This window comes from Crinia signifera, chromosome 8, assembly GCF_055691185.1.
Source record: "Crinia signifera chromosome 8, ASM5569118v1, whole genome shotgun sequence".
NCBI classification, from domain to species: Eukaryota; Metazoa; Chordata; class Amphibia; order Anura; family Myobatrachidae; genus Crinia; species Crinia signifera.
The window spans coordinates 182068933-182084534 of NC_139224.1; the positions used below are offsets into that span (position 1 = coordinate 182068933).

At 49.9% G+C, this 15602-nt stretch overlaps 1 protein-coding gene across 2 annotated transcripts in view; it reads right to left on the reverse strand.

The window, feature by feature from the left end:
* ZFYVE9 (zinc finger FYVE-type containing 9) overlaps positions 1-15602 on the reverse strand; it is a 107866-nt gene that overhangs the window by 62018 nt on the left and 30246 nt on the right. For both annotated transcript variants that reach the window (XM_083157936.1, XM_083157937.1), the window contains exons 4-7: positions 12335-12434; positions 8511-8687; positions 4886-5049; positions 2258-2369 (exon numbers count right to left, since the gene is read on the reverse strand). In XM_083157936.1, coding sequence (XP_083014062.1) covers positions 2258-2369; positions 4886-5049; positions 8511-8687; positions 12335-12434 — 553 coding nt within the window. The remainder of the gene's footprint in view (positions 1-2257; positions 2370-4885; positions 5050-8510; positions 8688-12334; positions 12435-15602) is intronic.

The window sequence follows — 15602 nt, forward strand, 5'->3', positions numbered from 1 at the left end:
GAAAATCTCATTTACTAAACTATTGCATCTCCCTTACCAAGATGGCTGCCATCTGGTCCCCAGCACGTGTGGGGTGCGGTCTCATTACGGAGTTGGAGTGCCACAAAGACCTTAAGGGCAGTATTCAATGAAAAAAATTCTCTGTGCATGGCGAGAGATTTTTTCTCTCGCCATGCACTCTCCGTGTTCCGGAGCCTCCTGCTCCCACTATTCAATATATTTAAGACTCGCCGCCACTCGCGGCGAGTCTTAACCCCTGCAGCGGACGAGCGTCCGCGGCAGGGAGCTGACAGGGAGCCGTGGGACGGTGGCATCCAGGGAGATTAAAGTCTCCCTGGATGCCCCAGAACATATGTGGAGGGGAGGGGGCTCCCCGGGACCCAGGCAGCACAGGCTGCCCCCCCCTATAGCCAGCGGGGGACCCAGTATTCACTGCACCCGATCGTGCATATTAACGATCGGGTGCAGTGAATATATGAATATCTAATGAGTGGCTCGAGCGCTCCGGCTTTATTAAATAAAAAAATATATATTTTTTTTATTAAATATATATTCATGTGCTATAAGCACATGAATAAAAATAACATGCCCCTTCACAGAAAAAAAAAAACCTGATTTTTTTACACCAAAATTTAAAAAAAAACCCATTTAGTTTAAAAGTTCACATTCCAGCTCTCCATCAAAAGATGGAGAATTTCTACACGGAGAGAGACGGCGAAAATCACTTCGAAAGACGGCGAATATTTCACATTGAATAGGGTGGTTCACTTTTGGAGAGCAAAATGCTCCGTCCAAGGCGAAAAAAGCAAAAATTCTCCATAAAACACGGAGAATTTTTCTAATTGAATACTGCCCTAAGAGTGACCTGCACTCCAAGCACTGTGTGCTCCATCCAGAATATATGTCAGTATATCAAAGTGAGTGCAGCTGTTGTCTGTTTGCGCTGCTGCTATAATCGGAATTCTGCCGCTAACAGCACAAGCATATCAGCAAAGCTCCCTGTATTAAGAACACCCCAGCATATCTTCAAAGCTCCCTGCATATCTGCAAAGCTCCCTGCATATCTGCAAAGCTCCCTGCATATCTGCAAAGCTCCCTGCATATCTGCAAAGCTCCCTGCATATCTGCAAAGCTCCCTGCATATCTGCAAAGCTCCCTGCATATCTGCAAAGCTCCCCGCATATCTGCAAGGCTCCCCGCATATCTGCAAAGCTCCCCGCATATCTGCAAAGCTCCCCGCATATCTGCAAGGCTCCCCGCATATCTGCAAGGCTCCCTGCATATCTGCAAGGCTCCCAGCATATCTGCAAGGCTCCCAGCATTAAGGACACCCCTGCATAACAGCATATCTCCCTGCATTAATGGCACCCCTGCATATCTGCCAAGCTCCCTGCATATCTGCCAAGCTCCCCGCATTAAGGACACCCCTGCATATCAGCAAAGCTCCCCGCATTAAGGACACCCCTGCATATCAGCAAAGCTTCCCGCAGTAAGGACACCCCTGCATATCAGCAAAGCTCCCCGCATTAAGGACACCCCTGCATATCAGCAAAGCTCCCCGCATTAAGGACACCCCTGCATATCAGCAAAGCTCCCCGCATCAAGGACACCCCTGCATATCAGCAAAGCTCCCCGCATTAAGGACACCCCTGCATATCAGCAAAGCTCCCCGCATTAAGGACACCCCTGAATATCAGCAAAGCTCCCCGCATTAAGGACACCCCTGCATATCAGCAAAGCTCTCCGCATTAAGGACACCCCTGCATATCAGCAAAGCTCCCCGCATTAAGGACACCCCTGCATATCAGCAAAGCTCCCCACATTAAGGACACCCCTGAATATCAGCAAAGCTCCCCGCATTAAGGACACCCCTGCATATCAACAAAGCTCCCCGCATTAAGGACACCCCTGCATATCAGCAGAGCTCCCTGCATTAAGGACACCCCTGCATATCAACAAAGCTCCCCGCATTAAGGACACCCCTGCATATCAACAAAGCTCCCCGCATTAAGGACACCCCTGCATATCAGCAAAGCTCCCCGCAGTAAAGACACCCCTGCATATCAGCAAAGCTCCCCGCATTAAGGACACCCCTGCATATCAGCAAAGCTCCCCGCATTAAGGACACCCCTGCATATCAGCAAAGCTCCCCGCATTAAGGACACCCCTGCATATCAGCAAAGCTCCCCGCATTAAGGACACAGATTTACTATAAACCCTTGTCTTTCTACAAAACATTATTTTATCCCCAAGTCACCTCCTTTCACGCCAGTAGAGATCAGAATAGGTGGAAGTCCATCTTCTGGTATAAGGTTCATTGCGCTGCCGACCTGAGTTATACTGCCGCAAAACCCAGATGTGGTCTCATCCTAAAAAAATTTAAAGACAGAGGCGAGAATGGAAGACTGAGAACAGCAGAGACATGGCGGACATATCCCAATCTCATAATACAGTAATGTGTATACATTGCAGAACTCTGCCCCATTAGAATAAAAGGAACAGAAATATGCACTTGTACATGGATGTGAGTGCAGTGAGGTGTGTGAGGACATTGTTAACATAGTAATTCTACTCCTTTCTTATGGTATTTCCTTACACCAGGCTTTCCCAAACACGGTCCTCAAGGCACACCAACAGTGCAGGTTTTAGTGATATCCAGGCTTCAGCACAGATGGTTTCATCAGAATCACTCAGGTACTAATTAAGTCACCTGTGCTCAAGCCTGGATATCACTAAAACCTGCACTGTTGGTGTGCCTTGAGGACCGTGGTTGGGAAGGCCTGCCTTACACAGTAACCAGATGCACTGTAGCATCCTGCAACATGGTAACACTAGTATCTCTTATATAATAGCCCAGAACTGTCAATCTGTGAGTGTGTGTATAACGCTGGGCGGAGTCTGGGCGGAGTTATACACACACTCAGAGTGAGCCTGGAGCAGGGCACTAGCGAACAGGCCTTATCAGCAATGACACACAGTATTACAGCAGGGCACCTTGACCACACAAAGCCTTCTAACAGGCACATTTGACAGACAACACACAACTCACCATTCGGATGCCTCTCATTGCACTCCGCCCAGCAGCCTTTACTTCTGCGCTGCAACTCCGCACATTGGGAGGAGCCGCTGACTGAGTGCCACTATCCTGTACTGTACACGTTGCATGTTTACCCAGTGCCAGCAACCGGACTGTGTCCCCCACCCTCCTTTACACAAGCCCCGCAACTTTAGCCCCCCGTATTGCCACACACCCCCATCATGCAGCACAGCCCAGCCTCCTCCTGTCATGTGCAGTTACTCCGCCCAGTGGGAGGAGCCGCTTTTTTTAAGCCCCCCGCAGTGTGTCCCCCACCCTCCTCTCCACCAACAACGCATGCCCATAACCATGCTCCAATCTATGGATCCACTGCTGGGGTGGCTTAATCTCTCTTCAGTGTTGACAGGGGGCCGATTCCTCACTCATCGGGGCTCTGGCTGCAACCTCCGTGTCCTAATTTTCCCTGCACTAATTACTTGCTAGATGGGACTGGAGGTGGCAGGGGCTAATACTCTGGTGGTGACCGCACAGATGGAGAACACTCACAGCTGCCACCCTGACATCAGGTTATACCTGCAATATATATGACATTCTATATCTAAAGGTATGTGTGTATATTTTACATAGCATATTTACAAATTCCCTAATTATTGGCCACATACCAGCATATAAAACAGTGCGACAGACATGTCCTTCCTCATCCCTATGATGGGGCTCCAAACTATAGTTATAAGGAAGGATATACGGCTTTGACAAAAGTCTCTTAGCAGATGGAAATGTTGTCAGAAGACGTTTGTCGCACTATATCAATGTTTCCGTATACTACACCACCTGAAACATTGATATAAGCACACTGCATTTCTCTTTATTTATGGATGGGAATGTGGAACCTACATTATTTAGAGAGAGAGCTCTCTCTATCTGGGGGGTGGGGGGGGAGACCTATCACTCAGGGCCTAATGTGTAGGCAAAAATACTTATAGAGGGGATAAATCCTCCTGGATACAGATAGGGAAATAAAGCGGCACTCGGAGACTCTGTACTCGGTGGAAAAAATTGCATTATATCCTGAAGTCAGGGCCGCCGAGCCCCGAAATGCCAAGCCAGTACATGATTTAAAGATATTCCAACTTTTTTTCAACAAGTACAGTCTCCGAGTGCCGCTTTATTTCCCTATCTGTCTACCTATCTATATCTGGAAACCCCCTTTCCAAATCCTACTTTTGCCCCTGCTGTCCCTGTCCATACACCTGTGCCCCTGCAGCACCCCGCTAGCACCAGCTCTACCTTTGCTCACACCCCTACCCCACCCACTGCACCCGCACCTCCCCCAAAATCCGCACCCAGACCCCGTCTCGCACCCCAAGCAGCACTACAACCACTCCTCCCCCACCCGCAGCACACTTGCACACGCCTCTCCATCACCCGCGACCACTCTGCACCTAAGCCAAATACTACTGCAGTACCCCCGCACCCACCACTCCCCCACACACCCGATACACACCTGCTCCTCCCCCACCCATGGCATCCTTGCACCCGATCCCCACACACCCACACCCGCCACTCCCACTTGTGAAAACACACATCCGCAGTACACCCAGACCTGCCACCCCCACCTATGGCACATCTGGCTCTCCCTCATAAAAAGGTGTTCACAGGTTAAGAGGGCGGAGCCCCTCCCGACGGTGTGAAGAGCACCCGTAGGGCGAGATGAATCACCTAGCATAGGTCTATTAAGACTAGAAGCAAAAGTATATAAAAGATGTGCACATATCTAAGGAATCAAAGCTTGATGGATTCCTAATCACTCTATAAATCCCTATGGATGGTTCCACTTCTGTGACTTACCTGCCTGGATGGGGAGTTGCTTGGGGTGGGTTTAGTGGCATCATGTGATACTGTTAAGGACCCTGCGGCTGGAGCTGCACTCACTTTCCCTGCGTCAGCGGCTTCTCCATTTGGTAAGATCCCATCAGCAAACCAGACTCTCCTCTGTTCTCTGGACTGGGAACCTATCGTTTGGTATTTTTTAAATGAGAAAAATTAATTATTTTATTTATTGCTTTTCTGCAGGGAAATATTATGTCATCTGTACATCCCCGTACGGGTGACCTCTACATGAACCATATTCTGACTTCTGCGTCCATGATGCCATTATCCGTTCATCCCGACATACCCTTTGTGCATAAGATTGGTCTTTAATTAGATGCAAGAATATATGCGGACGAATGTGCAGTGCCTGCGGGTTCTGGAGCATACACAGTATGGTAACACACAAGATAAACAACTCTGCATCAGTCCCAGTGTAGAAAGTGACATTAGAAATAATTTGTGTGTGGGGGTTCCACTATACTGTGATAGACCATGAAACACAGCAGCACAACGCGTCTGGGGAGAGACAGCAGCAGCACAATGCGTCTGGGGAGAGACAGCAGCAGCACAATGCGTCTGGGGAGAGACAGCAGCAGCACAATGCGTCTGGGGAGAGACAGCAGCAGCACAATGCGTCTGGGGGAGAGACAGCAGCACAATGCGTCTGGGGGAGAGACACAGCAGCACAATGCGTCTGGGGGAGAGACACAGCAGCACAATGCGTCTGGGGGAGAGACAGCAGCAGCACAATGCGTCTGGGGGAGAGACAGCAGCAGCACAATGCGTCTGGGGAGAGACAGCAGCAGCACAATGCGTCTGGGGAGAGACAGCAGCAGCACAATGCGTCTGGGGAGAGACAGCAGCAGCACAATGCGTCTGGGGGAGAGACAGCAGCACAATGCGTCTGGGGAGAGACAGCAGCAGCACAATGCGTCTGGGGGAGAGACACAGCAGCACAATGCGTCTGGGGGAGAGACACAGCAGCACAACGCGTCTGGGGAGAGACACAGCAGCACAACGCGTCTGGGGGAGAGACAGCAGCAGCACAACGCGTCTGGGGAGAGAAAGCAGCAGCACAACGCGTCTGGGGAGAGACAGCAGCAGCACAACGCGTCTGGGGAGAGACAGCAGCAGCACAACGCGTCTGGGGGAGAGACAGCAGCACAACGCGTCTGGGGGAGAGACACAGCAGCACAACGCGTCTGGGGGAGAGACAGCAGCAGCACAACGCGTCTGGGGAGAGACAGCAGCAGCACAATGCGTCTGGGGAGAGACAGCAGCAGCACAATGCGTCTGGGGAGAGACAGCAGCAGCACAATGCGTCTGGGGGAGAGACAGCAGCACAATGCGTCTGGGGAGAGACAGCAGCAGCACAATGCGTCTGGGGGAGAGACACAGCAGCACAATGCGTCTGGGGAGAGACACAGCAGCACAACGCGTCTGGGGGAGAGACAGCAGCAGCACAACGCGTCTGGGGAGAGACAGCAGCAGCACAACGCGTCTGGGGAGAGACAGCAGCAGCACAACGCGTCTGGGGAGAGACAGCAGCAGCACAACGCGTCTGGGGAGAGACAGCAGCAGCACAATGCGTCTGGGGGAGAGACACCAGCAGCACAATGCGTCTGGGGGAGAGACACAGCAGCACAATGCGTCTGGGGGAGAGACACAGCAGCACAATGCGTCTGGGGGAGAGACAGCAGCAGCACAATGCGTCTGGGGAGAGACAGCAGCAGCACAATGCGTCTGGGGAGAGACAGCAGCAGCACAATGCGTCTGGGGAGAGACAGCAGCAGCACAATGCGTCTGGGGAGAGACGCAGCAGCACAATGCGTCTGGGGAGAGACACAGCAGCACAATGCGTCTGGGGGAGAGACACAGCAGCACAATGCGTCTGGGGGAGAGACACAGCAGCACAATGCGTCTGGGGGAGAGACACAGCAGCACAATGCGTCTGGGGGAGAGACACAGCAGCACAATGCGTCTGGGGGAGAGACACAGCAGCACAATGCGTCTGGGGGAGAGACAGCAGCAGCACAATGCGTCTGGGGGAGAGACAGCAGCAGCACAATGCGTCTGGGGGAGAGACAGCAGCAGCACAATGCGTCTGGGGGAGAGACAGCAGCAGCACAATGCGTCTGGGGAGGGACAGCAGCAGCACAATGCGTCTGGGGAGGGACAGCAGCAGCACAATGCGTCTGGGGAGGGACAGCAGCAGCACAATGCGTCTGGGGAGGGACAGCAGCAGCACAATGCGTCTGGGGAGGGACAGCAGCAGCACAATGCGTCTGGGGAGGGACAGCAGCAGCACAATGCGTCTGGGGAGGGACAGCAGCAGCACAATGCGTCTGGGGAGGGACACAGCAGCACAATGCGTCTGGGGAGGGACACAGCAGCACAATGCGTCTGGGGAGGGACACAGCAGCACAATGCGTCTGGGGAGGGACACAGCAGCACAATGCGTCTGGGGAGAGACACAGCAGCACAATGCGTCTGGGGAGAGACACAGCAGCACAATGCGTCTGGGGAGAGACACAGCAGCACAATGCGTCTGGGGAGAGACACAGCAGCACAATGCGTCTGGGGAGAGACACAGCAGCACAATGCGTCTGGGGAGAGACACAGCAGCACAATGCGTCTGGGGAGAGACACAGCAGCACAATGCGTCTGGGGAGAGACACAGCAGCACAATGCGTCTGGGGAGAGACACAGCAGCACAATGCGTCTGGGGAGAGACACAGCAGCACAATGCGTCTGGGGAGAGACACAGCAGCACAATGCGTCTGGGGAGAGACACAGCAGCACAATGCGTCTGGGGAGAGACACAGCAGCAGCACAATGCGTCTGGGGAGAGACAGCAGCAGCACAATGCGTCTGGGGAGAGACACAGCAGCACAATGCGTCTGGGGAGAGACACAGCAGCACAATGCGTCTGGGGAGAGACACAGCAGCACAATGCGTCTGGGGAGAGACACAGCAGCACAATGCGTCTGGGGAGAGACACAGCAGCACAATGCGTCTGGGGAGAGACACAGCAGCACAATGCGTCTGGGGAGAGACACAGCAGCACAATGCGTCTGGGGAGAGACACAGCAGCACAATGCGTCTGGGGAGAGACACAGCAGCACAATGCGTCTGGGGAGAGACACAGCAGCACAATGCGTCTGGGGAGAGACACAGCAGCACAATGCGTCTGGGGAGAGACACAGCAGCACAATGCGTCTGGGGAGAGACACAGCAGCACAATGCGTCTGGGGAGAGACACAGCAGCACAATGCGTCTGGGGAGAGACACAGCAGCACAATGCGTCTGGGGAGAGACACAGCAGCACAATGCGTCTGGGGAGAGACACAGCAGCACAATGCGTCTGGGGAGAGACACAGCAGCACAATGCGTCTGGGGAGAGACACAGCAGCACAATGCGTCTGGGGAGAGACACAGCAGCACAATGCGTCTGGGGAGACACACAGCAGCACAATGCGTCTGGGGAGAGACACAGCAGCACAATGCGTCTGGGGAGAGACACAGCAGCACAATGCGTCTGGGGAGAGACACTGCGAGGAGGAATAAACTTAATGAACTTTAACATCAGAATATGACAGACCTTCAGTTCCTGGATGTTTAAGGACACCCACAGGCACCATAACAGTAGGTGGAGGAGAGCTGAGGGCCCCGGAAGCCTGGGCTTGTTGCATGGGGGGGATTGTAGAGCAGTACTCTGCAGGGTTATTGGGATTTGGACTCTGGACTGACGCAGTCACCATGTTCTCCCAAGCTTGAGCTGAAAGGAACAACCAATTGCATATGTAATTAGCATGAAGATGAGTGGTCTGTGTCCTACTGTCTATTGCTTATTGATGAAGGGACTACTGGAAGCAAATTACATTGGAACACTACTAAGTGTTATAAAGAAATTGTATCTACTGCACATTCTGTTTAGGGGTCAGTGATAAGTCTTTATAAGTGATGACCTATTGTGTCACCTGCAGTCATGTTCTGTCCCCAAAAAATAGATCTGACGGTCTCATAAGCAGAAAGAAACAGATAACACTAGACAACAGTGAAAATGCTTCCGAAACAAAAATAGTCATTTCTAGTTTATTCAAGCATGGGAAATACAAATATGGCATTTAAAATGCTGAGTTAGCTCTATGTTCTGAGATATAACCATATTTCATTATATGCTAGAGAATTTGAGGGATTTTCAAAAAATACTAGGGATTTTCAAAAAATACTAGGGATTTTTTTAATTTAAATAAATTGTAGGTTGGCAATCCTTAGTACAGGTATCCTTGTCAGCCATATTTTGTTACTCAATGGCAGGTATTCAATGCTGTTTGTGAGTGGTGACAGCGAGCAGGTCTTCCTGCTCGCTGTCACCACTCACCCTGACAGCATTCAACACAGCCTCCGCATCCGCCAATTTCCCCTCGCTCCGTTTTTTGAGCGAGGGAGAATTGGCGGATGCGGCTCCAGAAGCAGCGAGACCCGCGGCTAAAAACTGCGAGTTTTCTGCAGCAGCCGCGGGTCTCGCTGTTTTGGGGAATTCTCGCCGTCCTGTGACGGCGAGGATTTCCCCAGTACGTTGAATAGAGCGAGCGGCCGGCGCGGGGGTTAAACAGCGAGGATCGCTGGTTTTCTGCAATCCTCGCTGTTTAACCCCCTCGCCGGCCGCTCGCTGCGGCATGGAATACCCCTCAATATGTTAGTCACATATGTCACTCAAAATTCATTTTCTCGATTCTCATCTGGACTACTTTCCTCCGAATTGCGGTGCAGTAAGTGATGAGCATGGTGAGAGATTCCACCAAGATATTTCAACTACAGAACGAAGATATCAGGGTAAATGGGATGTTTCCATGCTTGCAGACTACTGTTGGACGGTGACAAGAGATGCTCCAGGACAAGAGTACAAACGACAAGCAAAACGAAGGCACACTCATAAATAGGTTGTCATACGAAATAGCAAGGCTTGTTATCTTATTTTCTGCTAATTTACCTGTACATAGATTGAATTAAAAAATTGTTACTTCTGTTGTGTAAAGATATCATATTAATATAATTGTGGTTTTTACTACAGAATTACATGTATCACAAGTAGTGTATCTAAAAAACTAGAGCTAATAAACAAATTCGGTACTTATGTATTATATGGGCTGCCGATTTTTTGATTGTATGCCTTAACTTAAGGCATACAATCAGATGCAATGCGATATCGCATCGCATCCGACCATATCGTATGCGATGCGATGACCCGATTTTTCCATAGGATTCAATGTTAAAATGGACTGAGTCCATTTTAACATGGAATTCAATGGGAAAAAGGGGTCCTTTTCATACCCCTACTATCCAAGTGGGCATGGAGTTGGATACAAACCTGTGGCGAGCGTAGCGAGCCACCAAGCCCGAAGCGTGGCGAGCGGACGGTATTCTGTGTCCGCTCGCCACACTTCGGGCTCGGTGGCTCGCTACGCTCGCCACAGGTTTATATCCAACTCCATGCCCACTTGGATAGTAGGGGTCGGATGCGATGCGATGGACCCGATTTCAAAATCGGCAGCCCAGTTAGTACATAAGTACCACAAATTCTAAGATCATATTCGGTTTTCCTGACCCAATTTTAGTAAAACAGAATGACTATTTTTGTAAAAGAAGCAAATAAAAAAAAATTTTGTTGGCTAGTGTAATGGCTGAACATAATTACTTCCCGTAGTCTCCCTCTATGGTTCCTCAGAATGTCGGTGTCCGTCATTGTACTGGGCATGTCCCCTGCCCTGACATGACTGCTGACTCAAACCACCCCCATCACCAGCCAGGAATGCTTATCGGAATTGGGACTCTCCATAAAAGGTCCAAACTGTGTCCGACGGTGGTGACCGGGGGAACACATGTGCATAGGTAAAATATCAGGCAGTCATTTAGGGTGAAAGTTTATCACATTACATTTTTTCAGGCGCTTTCAAAACCACTACATGACCCTGCATCCAGATGGTAATATTGCCTCCATATTGCCCCAATATACAGTACAGTGGTTTGTAAGGGTCATGCATACCAGCAGAACAAGGCCAGGAAGCCTCCACTCATCTGTTCCTGGGGAAATGGGGACAAGATCCCATTCTTACACCTCCATGATCAGGAAGTTCCCAACCTCATTTGGCTCAGGAAGATATTTCTACATAGACACTTAATAGGTTCACTCTAGATTAAGGTTGACACGGACAAAAGTTCTACATGGTTTACACTAATTGGGGGTCCAAGAAAAACTCATGTTGACCTTTTAATGTGTAAAAAATTTTCATGTTGACCTACGGAGTGTAATCTAGACCAGTGGTTCCCAACTCTGGTCCTCAAGTACCCCCCAGCATTGAATGTTTTCCAGGTCTCCACACAGGAACTCAAGTGAAATAATTAGCTCCACTTGTGGATCTTTTAAAATGTGGCTGAATAATGTGTGACACAATCAGGTGACCTGGAAAACGTGCATTGTTGGGGTACTTGAGGACTAGGGTTGAGAACCACCGATCTAGTCTAGTCCGATTGGTCTGTGCATTGACTAGATGGCCTCATGTTTCCCTGTATGCATGCATAAGGTCCCGGGCAGATCAAGGGGGGGGGGGGGGGGGTCGAATGGCCCATACACTGCTCCGATACACCGCAGTAGTGTATGGTCACCTTGACACATCATGCATCTCCTGATATGTTCTGTGCTTTTGGGGGACCCTGCCCCTCCCTTTACATAACTCTCAGTGTGTGTGTCTTCCTGCTGCCTCCATTCCCTCCTTGGTGTTGCTCGGGTTTGTATCTTGCTTCCCTGAACCACTTTGTGTATTGGTGGGACCCCCTTTTGGGCCCCTAGGACCCCCACGGGGCCACAATGGTGTCTCAGTGGCTGAGAACCTAATATGGACCCAATTAAGCCCCCTCGCGTTGGTTTCATCCAAATCATTCCAACGGTGTCCGAATGCATGCAGGACAAACAAACAGACAAATACCAATCTGTAAGAGATAGGAGGTTCCTCATTGGACTCTCTTTAAATGTGGTTTGCCTCAAGCTGACCTACTCCATTATTTATAGTCTTGCCATTAGTTTGGAGATTTTAGCTACAAGTCCATAATCCTTCAACACTTGGTCAACTACATGCCCCTACTTCAGAATATGCATGGTTTTGCATTCTCTCACAATATCTTAGGCTTTCAAGAGGAGGCAGATGATGGCTAATGGAGGTCAGTACGGCAGCTCACAAATTGTGAGATCACATAACAAAAACAAACCTAGAATATTGCTGAGCCGTAGTGGGTGCCGTGCTAGGAAACAAGTACCAATAGAAGTATCACATTTCTAGGCTATAGGACATACATTACTGACATGTGGCACACGCAGGTAACACTCCTGGGAACATGGTATAATACTGCTGAGGTTTCCCTTACCATTGATGAGTACAGAGTGGCAGATCACACACACGCGAGCCTCCTTCTTTTCCATGTACAATAGTTTGCATTTGAGGCTGCAACAGGTGGCACAAAATACCTGATAAGGGAAACACCTGGTTAATCAGAGTGTAACTAGTGTTCAGTCTAGAACCCGCCATCTTTGAAAGCCCATGCAGTTCCTCTTCCCTGCCTGGGGTGTCGCGGTCTGCTGTAGTGCTTCTAGCACAGAGTGGTCTGTATATCAGCACTGGTATGCAAACCAGACCTGTGCTAGAAACACCACAGCAGACAGCGATACCCCAGGCAGGGAACAGGAAGTGCATGGGTTTTTAAAGATGACGGGTTCTAGAATGAACACTATGTAACATACAAGTATTACTATGCATCGTTTTCTTTGTATAGAACTTCCCCACCAAAGACCTATCCTTTAGAGCACATGTTCTTAAACTCGGTGCTCAGGACCCCTCACGGTGCATGTTTTGCAGGTCTCCTCACAGAATCAAAAGTAAAATAATTAGCTACATCTGTGAATCTTTTAAAATGTGTCAGTGAGTAATGAATGCACCTGTGCACCTACCGGGTGACCTGGAAAACGTGGACAGTGTGGGGCCCTGAAGACCGAGTTTGAGTATGAGTTTGAGCATGGAATATGTTTTGTTAAACTTTGGAGTGTTCTAGGTGGCTAATGACTAGGGGACAGAAGTGATGTTGAGATATTAATATGAATGTACTAAACTGTTAATAGGTGGAATTGCGTCATACGACCAAAGGCCCTGTAACCTTAGGTGAAGCACAACTGCCTCCCAAACCGAGACTGGCACCCGTCGTGATGACCAACCATTCCCAGGAGCAAAGGGACCGCCCCATCTGCAGAGTCTCTATATCCGTCCACCATTCCAAGGATATTCTTTTTTTCTGAGACAAGACCAGCCGTTCTTGTTTCATTGTCTTGGCATTGCCGGACCAGCATGCTAGGATGTTCCACTGGAAGGACCTCGAATGGAATCTGGCAAACTGCAGCGTCCCGAAAGTCGCTATCATTTTGCCCAGCAGCCTTACTCCCTGCCACACCATCGGTGCAGGAGCCAGGAGAATTGTCAGCACCATCTGCCGAATCTCCACCGCTTTGAGGTGTGGTAAGAACACCCTGTGAAGGTGTGTGTCCAGAATTACCCCGAGGAACTGCAGACTCTGAGTAGGTGTTAAATGTGACTTGGGAAGGTTTAGCAACAAACCCTGATCTTGCAAGAACAATAATCAGGTGTTCGTGAAGTTTTCCCGCCGACTCCGCCTTGAATAAAAGGTTGTCCAGATAAGGAATAATTACTATTCTCTTTAAACGGAAAGCTGCAGCCATGACCGCCATCACTTTTGTGAATACTCTCGGAGCAGTCACCAAACCAAACGGCAGGGCTTGAAAGTGAAACTGCCAATGGTTTTCTCCAATTGGAAATCTGAGAAGGGACTGGTGATCCTTGTAAATGGGCACATGGAGGTATGCATCCTGAATATCTACCGATGCCAGAAACTCCCCCGCTCTATGCTCAGGAGCACAGAACGCAGAGACTCCATGTGAAAATGATCTACCCACAAATGAAGATTTAAAGATTTTAAATTTAGAATAGGCCTGAAAGACCCGTCTGGCTTGGGGACTAGGAAGAGGATCGAATAAAACCCTTGTTTTCTTTCCCCCTGAGGCACCGGAATCACTACTCCTTTCTCCTTGAGGGACAAAGCTGCCCCCAGAAGAGCGGACCTCAGTGACGCAGTCCGAGGCAAAGGTGTAGGAAGATATCTCTTGGGTGGAATGCCCCTGAGATTTATCCAGTAACCCTCGGAAATGATGGAAAGGACCCAAGGATCCCCTATGGATTCCCTCCACCTGTCCCGAAAGTGCAAGAGGCGACCCCCCACTCTGAGCCCAGAACGGGGAGTCCCCGCCCCGTCATGCAGAGTACTTATCACTCTTTGCTGCATGCTTTTTTGTAAAGGCCAAACTTGGAGCCTGAACTCTTGGAAGTAGTGGGGAGGAAAGTACTCTTACCCCCAGTAGCCTGCTTAATGATGGCTTCCAGCTCCGAGCCAAACAATAACGCCCCCTTAAAGGGCAAGTTCTCAAGAGACTTCTTGGACTCACTATCAGCTTCCCACGCTTTGAGCCAAAGAGCCCTTCTAGCAGAGACTGAGGTTATAGACACTCTGAACGCCATTTAACTCCTTCCTCACCAGCCTCACAAACATACTCTGCGGCAGATCTCAATTTCTCTGCCAGTATAAATGCCTCCGAATTTTGGTGGAGTAGCCCACTAAGCTCCTCCACCCACTTGATCATAGCTTTTGTAACCCAAGCAGACGCGATAATAGGCCTCAAGGTATAACCCACGCCTTCAGAAATAGCCTTCAAGCAACCTTCCACTTTCTTGTCCACTGGGTCTTTAAAGGCAGCACCCCCCTGGACAGGCAAGGCAGTGGCTTTAGACAGTCTAGCAACTGACACATCCACTAATGGGGCTTTTTCCATAATTTGCTATGTTCCTCTGGCATGGGGTACATATTAGCATACTTCTTTGCCATCAACAATCTTTTATCAGGAGTCTTTCCTGCTTCTTTTAAAAGAGATGACATTCCCTCATCAGAGGGGAAACACACAGGGTCCCTGCGACTCTTTTTAAACACACAGGAGACAGGAGTCTTTTCCTCTGCTTAACAGCCACAATCAAATCCTCAATGCCTGAAGTTAAAGCCTCAGCTTCATCACCCATGTCCCAACTCCAGTTCTCCTCACACCCACCATCATCATCCAAATCCTGTAAAATAGGCGGTGTAGAAACCGGGTGCCTAAGCACACTCTCATCAGAGGATTTGTAAACTGCTCCATTAAGGCAGTCATTTTATGAACCCCCTGAGCAGTATCCTGCATAGCCTGCAGCAAAATGGGGTCCCCCTGAGCCGGGGTAACAGATCCCCCAGACACCTGAGACTAAGTAAAGTGGCCAGGAGACCCTAACAAGGAGTCCTTCTGCCTATTCAAAGCCTCAGTAAGAGCATTCATAGACCTGCCCAACGCCAAAGCCCACGCAGGTTCAGCTATCTCCGTTCTGGGAGCGCGTGACCCACTGGCAACAGCCTCACAGGACGGGCATAAATCCCCCTGATCCTCATGTTCACATGTAAATTTAGCATCACACTTTTTTCAGTAAATAAACATGTCCAGCGCTCCCTCCTCCACAGCAGCAGAAGTAAAACCCTCAGCCATGTATTTAAA